Source organism: Delphinus delphis, chromosome 5 (genome assembly GCF_949987515.2).
Source record: "Delphinus delphis chromosome 5, mDelDel1.2, whole genome shotgun sequence".
NCBI classification, from domain to species: domain Eukaryota; kingdom Metazoa; phylum Chordata; class Mammalia; order Artiodactyla; family Delphinidae; genus Delphinus; species Delphinus delphis.
This window is the reverse complement of record NC_082687.1, coordinates 52,957,235-52,969,940: the sequence shown is the minus strand read 5'-3', so window position 1 is coordinate 52,969,940 and position 12,706 is coordinate 52,957,235. Positions and strand designations below refer to the sequence as shown.

The following is a 12,706-nucleotide window of genomic DNA, read 5'->3' as shown; positions in this document are numbered from 1 at the left end:
ATCCTCTTAGACCTTAACAATTAAAAAATTGTATATTGTGAAATATACAATTCACCTTTTGGCAAGAACACTTTCCCTAAGAATTTCATGAGTATTGAAATAAACACCTCAGTATTTTGCCCTCATATGCTCATACATCAAAAACAAGATGTGAAATGAGGCATGTGGGGAAATAATTGTGCACAAGCAAAACTTCAAAATTGTAGAAAATAACAAACTTTCTTAGGTTTGTTATTCCCAACCAAATGAGGTTATCAAATTTAATTCTGGCTTTAGTACACCTTAATCCTCTTTATCTAAATTATCAACAGACCAGTTAAATCATAGTCCCTGAAATTATTTCTTCCCAATATTCAGTTTCTTCTACATAGAAAGAACAATTATATCAGAATCTCCATGGGTAAGCCTAGACATTGAGATTTAGGTGTGTGTGTGGGGGAAGTTCTCCAGGTTATTCTATTTGTAGCTAATGTTGAGAACCACTGATCTAAACTATACGCATTTTGGAACGATTCATTATTCATTTTCTCTTTTATTCTAGAGCTTTCAATTACTCTAACATCATAGAAACATCATAAGTGAAACAGCACAATTAGTAAATTTGGACTTACAATAACAGGGTAGAGCCCCCGGATAGGACCAAGTACAGGCTCCTGGTACAGCAGAAGGGCCTGGATGGGCATATCTCTCTGGAGGTAGGGCACCACTTGCTGGGGAATAGGCAGGACTTTGGGCTGAGAAAGGGACTGCAGTGGCTGAGGAGGAAACATGGGGGTAGGAGGAAGACGATGGGGAGGCTGGTGCATCAAGGACTTGAGCAGAGGCAGAGGAAGCTGCAGATTTTCAAGATCAGTGAGAGTCAGGCTCTGGCTTTCAATAAAGGGCTCTACTGGAGATTTAGGGAAGTGCATTTCTTTATGCTTAGGAAGGATAGTCTCCTTAGCTTTGGGGACTTCCATTATTTCAGGCTGAGGGAAAGGCACCACCACAGGGGGCTGAGCAAGAGGCAGGATGTTTTGTGTAAGAATAGGGTAAGGGATTGGCCCAGTGTAGGAATAGACTAGAGGCTGTGGCTGGGAAAAGTGGTGGATTTTATCCTGGCGTTCATCCTGGAAAGAAGGAAAAATAGTCTTTGCGTCTGTAATTCAGTTATAATTGTCATTCATGATGAATTAACCTCCTCTCTTTTGAACAATAATTCAGTGAAAAGAGAGAAAGAAAATCTTTCCCTTACTTTGGTTAAGAAACTATTTGGGGTCCTGTGAAGATTAATGAGTAAAATGCCCACTAAGGGATTTCTCATTAAGCCACTTCCTTCATAGGTAAATCCACAGAGCCAAAAGAAATCAATGTTTGGAGATTTCAAGACTTGTTTCACCTTTTCCTGAGTTGCCTGCAGAGCTGTAGCTATATACTTTGGTCTTCAGAGGGTACAGACTTTTCAACAATGTGTTGATAATAGTCAAAATTGTTTTCATATAATGAATGAAGATCTATTTTAAAAAGACTTAAAGGGATAACTCCAAGGTTTATTTTTTTTGTTTTAATGAAAAGTAAGTCTTAGTTTGTTTTTTTAATTCAAGGAATTATTTAACAACAGCAAACTTCTAGCACTACTTCCCTTGGTAGAAGGTGGTAATCTTGAGTCTTTAAAGAGGAATCAATTTGTAAATTCATTTTGATTTAGCAAATATTTGGTGTAAGTTCCAGACAATCTAACTTCATTAGTAAAACAGGAAAGCTTAAATATCACAATAGAGTAAGTATGTTACCACAAAAGTAATTTATTTACATAATTTTATGCTGTTCCCAATCCTTATTTTTAAGCAAGCTCTGCTATTTAATAACTATGTGATATTGCCACACAACTGTGTACTCAATTGTTCTGTACCTCACTTCTCTCATCTGTGTAATGGAAATACTTTTAGGAACTTCACACATTCATAAATGTGAGTATAAAAGCTACAGAATGCTAATGTAAAATCACTGAATATTCACTGTGTGCCAGCTCATCAATCCTGGGGATTTATGAATATTCTCAATTTACAGGTGAAGAAATTGAGGTACAGATAAACTTGGAGCCAAGGTTATACAGCTGATAAATTAGGATTTTTGCCACATTCCTTCCCTCCTCTCTTTCCTCACCATACCCATCTTGAGAATAAGGGGATCACAGTCCCCTATCCAGAAATGTTCCTACCAATGTGCACTTATTGAATACAGGTATACTATTAGTAAAATGAATAAACCAATAGTTATTCTTAGGAATTTATTCTAAATTCTGGAAGCTGATTATGTGTTTAAAAATGTGTTTAAGTCTTTAAAAATATTTTCACCTTCTCAAAGTTTAATTTCTTCCACTGATGTTTATATTATTACCATTCTTTAGACTGGACATAATTATTATAAGTATGTTTTCATGTATTATATTTCATTATAATTTTCAAAATATACTAATCATGAAAAAATTACCTCTGTTTGCTGCTGTTCCTCATGTTTAAACTTCTCAATTTTCTGCTAAAAAACAATTACACATAAAGAATTGTTATTATTTGTAAAAACCAAACAGGAAATTTTGAATATATGTACATTTAAATATGACGGTTTTACCTCATTGATGTGCATAACAGATTCCTTTGGAAGAAAAGAATAAAATCACGTTTAGTTTTAATGAACTATTCTTAGTTGTCAACATACATCAGAAAATGAAGACATTTAATAGGTTAATGCAGACATATTGTTTGATAATATCATTATTTTAATTGCTGAAACTTTATGTTACACTATTCTGAATAAATCTGTGTATAAAAGAACAGATGATGCAGTCAAGAAAGAAAAGAAAATTAGTGAGCATAATACCAAAAGAGGCATTTAACAGAAGCTAATTTCTCTTTATCACCCTGTTCCCTTCTTATGACAACAAATGATCTCTAATACCCTCAACTAGTTCTAGAAGAATAGTCATTGAATATATATGATAATAACCATTGATGCATTTGTTAATCATTCTTAGTTCCCTTGTTATGTTTAGGTTTCAAATGAATTGTAAGAAATACATACCCTCCCCTAAGGACCTTATAACCTTTGCAAAGAGACAAAGTATATTGATGTACCATTTAACTAACAGGTGATAACAGACCCAAAAGAGTGGTGCAAGCATTAATTTCTACATGACTCCCCCAGGCAGATTTAGGACTACACTAATTCTCACTGTCTCTTATTTACTAGATTGCTATTACAATAACAAAATATGTCCATTTGCACGTCTCTCCACTCTTTACTAAGGGCATCCCTCTTTCCAGTTTGTACCACAGCTCCTAGTCAAAGTCTGATACAGAAAGTGCTCAATAAATGTCAAAACAGGGAAAGAGGTTAACATAGAGTTCAAGATAGAAAAGAGGACTGTATGTATAGTTCATCAAAAAAAAAAAAAGCAAGGCACAGTGACACAATTTAAGTAGCAGGCAAACTTAGAAACTGCTAGAATACTAAATCTTCTAGACATTTATTCTGTCTTTAAACATATACAGTGGAAATTTACATTAGTTACCTGTCAGAACATAGCTACATTGGCTTAACTGCCCTAATGTAATACAAAAAGAAAGTACAGTATTTTTTTGTTCTAAATTTGGGAAATTGCCTCCGAATGAAGGTTGTCTTACCTCACTGCTTGAAAGGCTTTTCACAGTCTGTAAAGGAAAAAAGAAATCAATAATCAGTTGAGTCTTCTACTAGATCATCAGAAATTGTTATTACTTTATGGTTGGAAATTTTTCTCTGAAGAAAAATATCTTACCTCACTGGATACAATGCGTTCTTCTTTCTATAGAGAAAAAACAACACCATTTTAGTTCCCATAGCTAACCCATTATTAAACATTTTTCCTACCTAATTTTTACCTTCCTTATGGAGAGCTATTTCACAAATTTGAGAAATAAAAAATGTTATATGTCTTTTGAAAGACTTGTAATTGCTTTTACGGCTTTCAAATTTAGTACCTTTTTATTGGTAGATTTTTATTTTACCTTAATGAAGAGTCTTTTTTATGGGTAACAGAAAAGGAGTTATTTTAATTTGTATTGAACACTTTTTTATTATGATTATGAATATGTTTATGATTATTCATCTTCTGGAGTACCATCCTCTGTTGAATATACACAGGTAAGAATCAGCCCAGTTCCCTAGAGTAAGAGATATGTATATTTCATCACTGGAATAAGATATATTTATCAAGATTGCACATGCATGCAATTGTATTTGTGCAATATTACTCATGTTTTTGTTCTTATGTGTGTTTCTTCTTGTTTGTCTGCTGCTTATTGGTCTGTTTGCTTTTCCTTTAGGTACTGGTGGCACAATACTGTAGAAGAATTTGACCCAGATTTGTGGTCCTATAGGATTCTGTTGAGATAGAGGGTGAATGTAAATGATTTTCTTAGAAGTCAAAAAAAAATCTGGGATCCTGCATTATTTATACATTTAAAATGTTGGTAATACTACATTCTGCAAATAGGCAGATAGTACTATTTCTTAGTTATTTCAAGATATTTTTCTGTACTTACCTCTCTTGCAAGGGCAAGAGCCAACAAGCAGGCAAGGATGAGGACCTTCATGGCTATTAAGTCCTGTGAATGGGGAAATGAGGAAATGGTATATTACTTGTCAATCTAATGCATTTTCTTATTTGGGTAGGATTACTTTCCTTTAAAAGAAACCAAAGATAATGTAAAACAAAAATGTCTGGGGACTTCCCTGGTGGTCCCGTGGTTAAGATTCCATGCTTCCACTGCAGGGGGTGCGGTTCAATCACTGGTTGGTGAATTAGGATGCCGCATGCCACATGGCATGACCAAAAAAAGAAAAAAAAAAGAAGAAGAAAATGTCTGTATTGTAGAAAAAATACTAATAGAAGTTTTATCGTATGACCAAGGTCAAAATCTACTATGGCTCCTTAATCTTACATACCAAGTTTATATTTCATTGCCAGCCATTCAGATATTTTCAGCTAACAGCCCTATCCTACTTTATTCGTTTTCATCTCATTCATGGTACTTATGAGGGCTTTTTAGAAAGACAGAAAAAAAGTTACAAATATTTACAGAAAGATTAATTAGTTGATTCATTTATTCAAAAATATTTATTTAGGGGCTTCCCTGGTGGTGCAGTGGTTAAGAATTCGCCTGCCAATGCAGGGGAGATGGGTTCGAGCCCTGACCCGGGAAGATCCCACATGCCATGGAGCAACTAAGCCCGTGCACCACAACTACCGAGCCTGCGCTCTAGACCTGCGAGCCACAACTACTGAGCCCACATGCCACAACTACTGAAGCCCACACGCCTAGAGCCTATGCTCCACAACAAGAGAGGCCACCACAATGAGAAGCCTGCACACTGCAACGAAGACCCAATGCAGCCAAAAATAAATAAAAATAAAATTTTAAAATATGTATATTTATTTAGCACCTTTTATTGTCAGACATTGCTTAGGTGCTGGGATTTTAGCAATGAGCAAAATATTAAGGTCTCAGTCCTGTTGGAGCTTCAGTTCTATTGAGAGGCAACTGATCAAAGAAAATGTATACAAAGAAGAAGATCATATTTTATTTTTATATTATTCATATCTTATTCATATCTTTATTTCCAATAAGACCACCATTTTCATTTTAGCATTTCTTTTATTTGCTCCACTTATCCAGACATTTTCTTGGACTGATTGGACTATCTCTTCTCCATGTATATCCACCTCTCAATCTTCATCCCCACATGCCTAATGCCATCTCTTCTCATTTGTCGCACATAATTTTAGAGATCATACACTCTGTTTATTTTCTCTCCATAAAAATGTATACTTATCCCTTGATGATTTACCAAGGTGTCAGGTTCTTTGGTCCAATCCCCACTCTAGGCTACTTCTCCTTGGAGCATAACGTAAAATATGTTATCACTTTTCACCAAAATGTACTAAACGGTTGGTCTTGTTGCATTTCTATAAGTTCTTGTAAAAAATAATGTTTGTGTCACCAATATCCCTTGACACACAATCTTCAATCCCGGATTTTCAAACTAAATTAAAAATTTTTTTCTAGATTTTTCTCATGGGTGCTAATTCTATATTAGTTTTACTTTACCTAACACTTCTATAAATTTCTAAAAATTTTTTATTGTCATGACTCAAAAAAAGAGTATGGTACTATACTAGAATTCATTACAAGTAGGAGAATATTATTACATTTTCTTTATTTTATAATTAACATTTTATATACAGATTTTCAAGCAAGAATTTTATTATTGACTAATATACTTTGAGCTATTCTTTCTTTCAGATCATATATTTCCTTAATTTTTGTTTCCTGGTCATCTCTGTCAGATCTAGAATTTTTGTACAAAGTAAAACACTTTGTTTCTTTTTAACTTAATTCTGTGTTTCATGTATCTATTTTAATATTTTTAAATAGTATAAACTAAATGATAAACTGGGAATTTGGATGTTCTAAACAATTTTGATAAATACACTCTTCTTCTAAAAATATTGTCCATTTCTTCACTACTCTATTTCTTGACTCAGTATGCTACTTCTATAAACTATTTGTTGGCTAACACTTTCTCAGTGAAGAACCTAGGGGTAAGACGAGAATAAAGACACAGACCTACTAGAGAATGGACTTGAGGATATGTGGAGGGGGAAGGGTAAGCTGTGACAAAGTGAGAGAGTGGCATGGACATATATACACTACCAAACGTAAAATAGATAGCTAGTGGGAAGCAGCCGCATAGCACAGGGAGATCAGCTTGGTGCTTTGTGATCTCCTAGAGGGGTGGGATAGAGAGGGTGGGAGGGAGGGAGACGCAAGAGGGAAGCGATATGGGAATATATGTATATGTATAGCTGATTCACTTTGTTATAAAGCAGAAACTACCACACCATTGTAAAGCAATTATACTCCAATAAAGATGTTTAAAAAAATTAAAAAATAAAAAATATTTACTTCAAGAAATAGATCTTTTAATATAGCCTGTTAACTAGTCATGTACTAAAGAAAATAGCAATCACTGTTACTACATTTTGTTAGACTCAGAAAACATATGCTGTCATTATAATTTTTATCAAATCTTTACAGGTACTTCTATTTTTTCAAGCTAAGTGCTAAAAATATTGTTAGAACTATCTTAAATACTCTAACGTTTAAAGATATATTTTAAGTAATTATATTCTTTCTATATCTCAACTTATTTTGAAATAAAGATGAGGAGAGGATATATTGAATTATCTGAAATTCTTACCTTTTTTCTGAAGTAGAGGAAAAGAAGTGAAGAAGGAGCTGAGTGGATAATGGTCTGCTTTTGTGGCTCTTTATATAGAGTATTTAATGGCATGCTAATTTTGTGGTTGAAATAAAATCAATAGTGAGTTTGAATTCCAAGAAGTCTGCATGATTAGAAAATGAATTCTTCCTCTTATCTGTCCCCAGAAATTCTGGGGATCATTTTAACAAGGGAATAATTCACAATCTGATAAAGGAAGTGAAACTGTCCAGTACTTACAGACATTGGCTGGGGGACAGTGATGTTCTGGCCCAGTCCCCAAGTTATTGTAACCACAATAAAGTCTCTTAGTACTTGGTGGGTCTTCAAGATCTTAATTGTGGGGAAATCCTAATAGACACCAGAGAGACACAAGCCACACAAAGGACACAATTTCATGCTAACCAGAATAGCTGTAGTGTTTTATGCTATAATGCAGAAAATGACAAGCTAACAAGTCCATGACGGTAGCTTAGACCCAAAGAGGGAAGAGAGTTATAGGCTAAAAAGAAAGGAAGAATAGGGTCTTGAATATGAGAAAGAAGACACTACAATTAAATCAAGTAGTGAATCTGGGTCATGAATTGCAAGGAGTAGGGAGTAAATGGAGATGAGAAGAGAGAAAGAGAAAGGGGTCAGATAATGATGGGCAAAGCATACAATGATCCTAAGGAACCTAAATTTCATTCTCTAGATAGTGCAGATTTGTTGAAGGGTATTAAGACAGAAAGTAACATTTAGAGAATACTTCTACAAAATGAATGATAGTGGTACAAATTTATTAAAATGGGGCAGCCCAGGTTTGGCCTCATATCTTTTACAGTGAGTCAATATTTATCAGCTAGTATACATGGAAGGACAAATGAGGGAAGGAAGGAAGAAAGAAAATGAAAACCCAAACAGGAGGAGGGTCTTACCCAAAGTACTACAATAGAGTCTGAGCCAGACCTCAAAAGTACTTTTTAGGTGCCCATTTACAAAAGCAGTCTTCAAGTTTCTTTGCCTCTTTAGCAATTGATGTTCATAAATGTAGTTGTATTTGACACTACTCATTTTTAGAAGGTTTGTTTCTTCTATTCATTGCCTGTAATAGATATATTCAGGGCTTCAGGACAGATAGATGCCCTTCTAAAGTAAGCACTTTAGCATAATTAATAATTTTTCTTCACAATATACTTCGCATTCATATCATGCTAGATGTGTGTGGGAGAGGAACACACCTGACTGTCATACAAGTTTTGTATTGCTTAGAAAACCCAAGTCAATGTCTGCTATGTATTTGAATTATTCAGCTAATCTTCATTTTAAGACTGTTCATAGGGAGCCAGGAGGAAGCCATGAAAAGAAATGACGAAATGACTTCAGTGTCATAGGTATAACTAAAAAAGGCCTTGGCTGCTCCATGTGCCTTTATGTGTTAGCTCTTGGTTGCCAAGGCCACAGCCAAAAAAGTGTGATTTCTGAGAAAAGGAATACAAAAGCAAGCATGCCCTACTCATTCAACACTTCCTTTTTATTTTCTCAGCAAGATAGTTTACATATTGTGCAATAAACACAGCATTGCCTTATGACTGTCTCTCACCAAGTTTGAATTATATTAATTGTTATATTTATGGACTCAATTGGGTCAGAAAAGTAGGTTAAAACCTTGATCAAGGAAATCACTAACAATACACTAGAGAAAGGAGCTTGTCCAAGGGAACATTAAAAAGACTGAGATTTAAGATGACATCAGGTGTCACTGGCCAGGTAAGCTTCAGAACACAAAGACCAATAAGAAGTAAAGTGCCATGTGGGCAACCCAAGCTTTTGCAATGTATAACTTAAGAGTTACCATTTTTATAAGGCAAAATGAGAATTTCGTACAGGGAAATTTTATAAGATAATCCTGGGTGAGGAGCAAGATATAATCTAAGCAAGATGTTCTAGTACTATTTGTTATAAGCAGAATTTTTTCAGCCAATGCTTTTTCCCATATTGAATGATGGATCTGAAATATGCAGTCATTCGTTTTGGATATATTCTAGCTGAAACCATGTAAGTAATACCCTCAAGAAAGAGAGCAATAGAAAAGTTGGATAAAGAGTACAATAAAGGGACCAAAAAATGTTCAGAAAATAAGAACTAGAAGAGATATCAGGAATTCCCTAGTGGTCCAGTGATTAGGACTCTGCGTTCCCATTGTGGCGGGCATGGGTTTGATCCCTGGTCAGGAAACTAAGATCCTGCAAGCTGTGTGGCATCGCCAAAAAAAAAAAAGTTAAGAGATATCATCCATTTGATGTCTTAAATACATTTTAGAGAAGAGGAAAATGAGGACCTGGGAATTTGTATTATTTTTTCAGGATACTATAGCTATTTAGAGATAGAGCTGTTAACTAAAAACTTCAGTTTCCTAAAAAATATTTGAGGTACTGTTTAATAACTTCTAAAACATGGGGGCAGGGAGAAGGAAAATAAATAGGATTTATATAATAATTTAGACTTAGGAACAACAGAACACAGAATTACTTAATTCTGACAAATTATTAGGTAGGGATATATAGTTTAGCTTAGCATTATTTATATAGTTGGAGTATTTTAATTCTTTCCATTTGATTATCCAAATATAATAAAATAACATCTTGTCTATGTGAAATATAGCTATTAAGATTAATTTATAAAGTTAATCAAGAATCAGGGAATAAGAAATATGTTCTGTGAGCAAGCAGACACCATGAAAGCATAAAACCCAGAACCCTGATTCATAGGACACGCTCTTAATCCTAATTACTCTCCCTTTACATATGAATCACCACTCAAGTTCAAGATACATTTATTGAGCACATACTAGACCAGTATTTTTCAACCTTCATGCTATTGATATTTTGGGCAGGAGAATTCTTTGTTGTGGGGGTTATCCTGTGTGTTGTAGGATGTTTAGCAACTTCCCTGGCCTCTACCCATAAGAAGCCAGTAGCACCAACCACACAGCTATTAGAACCCAACATGTCTCAAGAAATTTCCAAATGTCTCCTGGGACAGGACAGTGAAAAATCATCTCACATTTAGAAGCACTGTACTGGATGACTTGAAAAGTCACACAAAGAAAAAAGACAAAGATGGTGTGGTTCCATCCTGTCAGTGTTTCAGTGCCTTTGAATTCCTTATGTCTATATGCCCCTCTTTTCCCACTTTGAATTTCAAGGGAATTGCTATTATCACACTTGTATACAGATATTCAAATCCCCTACTTGTCTCTGATTTTACTATACTGTCTTACCTAAATCATATCCCAGGTTAATCCGAATTCTACCTTCTGCCCCTGTGAATGTAGCTGACAAAACATATTCAACCATGGCAATTGTTCTCACTATAAAATGAAGTGCAGCAGTCACATATTCTCCCCAACTTTCTTAGACTATTTAACATTCAAAGCAACAACACCTCTACATACTGCCTTTCATTGGTTTCCTGACACTCCCAGATTAAAATCCAAAAGTCATTACAATGACCTAAAATACCTTACATCATCAGGCCCCCTGTTGCCTCTTTGACCTCATGTTCTGTATATTCTCGGTCTAGTTCCTGCTCTGTCCTGCTGGCCTCTTTGCTATTCCTTGAGCACAGTAGGTGAGCTGCCACCTGATAGCTTTCCATTAGTCTTTTCCTCAGTCCGGAATTCTTTCCCCAGGTAAATGCATGGACCACTCCCCACTCTTCTCTTATGTCTCTACTTAATTTTTCTGTGAGGCTTTTCCTGACCATCTTCCCCAGTACTCCTCCTGACATTTCCTACCCCACTTCCTTTACCTATTTTTCTTCTTTTCATATAATATAATGTAAATACTATACATTTTACTTTTTATCGTGATTTTTTTTTGCTACTTGTCTTCAATTGTTTGTGTTTCTGTAGCTCTGTACACTTATTAATCTGTTTCCCTTAAAAGAATGTAAGTTTCATGAGGGCTATATCCCAGGAGCCTAGAATAATACATCTAGTTACTTGTAAATAAGTCTAAGTAGCTTATGTAATAAAATTAAATTCATTTATTTACATAGTTTAAATAACTGTTGACTGAGTAAATGAATTAATTAACATGTGACTGACTAAAATACAGCATCAGTGTAAATACTCTCTTAAAGAACACACCAAATAAGCAAGCACTAGACCTACCCGAGGCTTGGAGGATATTGTCACAGAAATGTTCAAATTTCAACTTTGTCTTGGAAAATACATAGGAGTTTGTAAGTCAGAGAATGTGAAGAGAGAGCATTCTCTGTCAGAAGGAAAGACATGAAGACATGAAATTATGGAATGGAAAAGTTGTATATGAGACATAAGGAAAGGCAAGAAGTAAGGCCAGAAATATCTCCCCAGAAAGCTGTGAAATGGTCTTGAATGCTGTGTTAAGACCTTGGATATTATTCCATATATAATATGAAACAATTAAAATAGTTTTTGCAGTAAAATGGCTTCTCACAACAGTTTTTGCAAAATAATTCTGAGAATAATGTGGATAATGACCTAGAAAACTGTTAGGTTAGAAGTGGAAAGACCAATTAGGAAACAAATTACAATTACCTAAGAAAGAACAAAAGATGTGAATGAGGTGAAAGTTGAATGTACAAGTTATGGAGCAAAATCTACAAATGTAAATCTTTTCGGTTGCTCATCTAAGTATTTGATGGTAACTGGTAGGAGAAAACTGGTGATGTAGCTGAAGAAACAGGAAATTATGAGACAGTATTTGTAGAATATAGAATGGGGCGAAACTGATGGTTTGTCTAGGCTAAAGAAAGACCACTGGAAATGAAGCAAAGATGTAAGAGAGAAAAGGGATAAAATAGAATGGTGATGATCATGTAGGAGGTATTAAGAGCCGATCTACCCAAGACAAATGACTGATTCAGAGCTTCTCTGGAGAGTTAGAGAAATGAACAAGCATGGTTGTGAAGCCCCCAAACTAATGGATGGAGATGCAAAAATGATTAAAACAGATCAGATATCTTGCCCTCAGGAAACAAAGCTTTTTAAAATAGATCCATACAAAACATTATGACTGATAAGCAGTCATAAAAATGCATAAGCAAAACAATATGGTTAATAGGAGACATAAAAATCAGAAACAGGAAAAAAAGCAATTTCAGGAAAATAATTTTATGGTGCTGAACTACTTTAAATTTGTCAATGACTGTAAATAACATATATATATATAAATTCATTATATTTAGTGTTTCAGAATGTAGTAAGGTGTGGTAAATTTTAAAAATTCTTCTACATAAAATAATTAGGAAATTAAAAAATATCATTATGCTTAAAAGTTAATTTTTAAGTTGATCCCACTTAGCTTGCCAGAATGATTCATTCTCCAGTAACACAGAATCACATTTGTGATCTCTTTATTTTAGCAAACCCAGCCCT

General features: G+C 34.6%; 1 protein-coding gene across 1 annotated transcript; it reads right to left on the bottom strand.

Annotated features, from left to right (window-relative positions):
• Positions 1 to 572: 572 nt before the first annotated feature.
• On the bottom strand, positions 573 to 7,374 carry CSN2 (casein beta). The gene is made up of 7 exons (XM_060013165.1): positions 7,282 to 7,374; positions 4,563 to 4,625; positions 3,797 to 3,823; positions 3,663 to 3,689; positions 2,611 to 2,634; positions 2,473 to 2,517; positions 573 to 1,109 (listed from the first exon to the last, which is right to left on the bottom strand). The coding sequence occupies exons 1-7, from the start codon at positions 7,372 to 7,374 to the stop codon at positions 573 to 575; spliced, it is 816 nt and encodes a 271-aa protein (XP_059869148.1).
• Positions 7,375 to 12,706: the final 5,332 nt, after the last annotated feature.

Excerpts from the sequence above, each read along its gene's own strand:
- CSN2 (XM_060013165.1), bottom strand. The coding sequence starts at position 7,374 with ATGCCATTAAATACTCTATATAAAGAGCCACAAAAGCAGACCATTATC. Across the intron at positions 3,690-3,796 it reads AACGCATTGTATCCAGTGAG|ACTGTGAAAAGCCTTTCAAG; the intron begins GTAAGATATTTT and ends TTTCCTTTACAG. Across the intron at positions 2,635-3,662 it reads AAAGCCTTTCAAGCAGTGAG|GAATCTGTTATGCACATCAA; the intron begins GTAAGACAACCT and ends TTTCTTCCAAAG.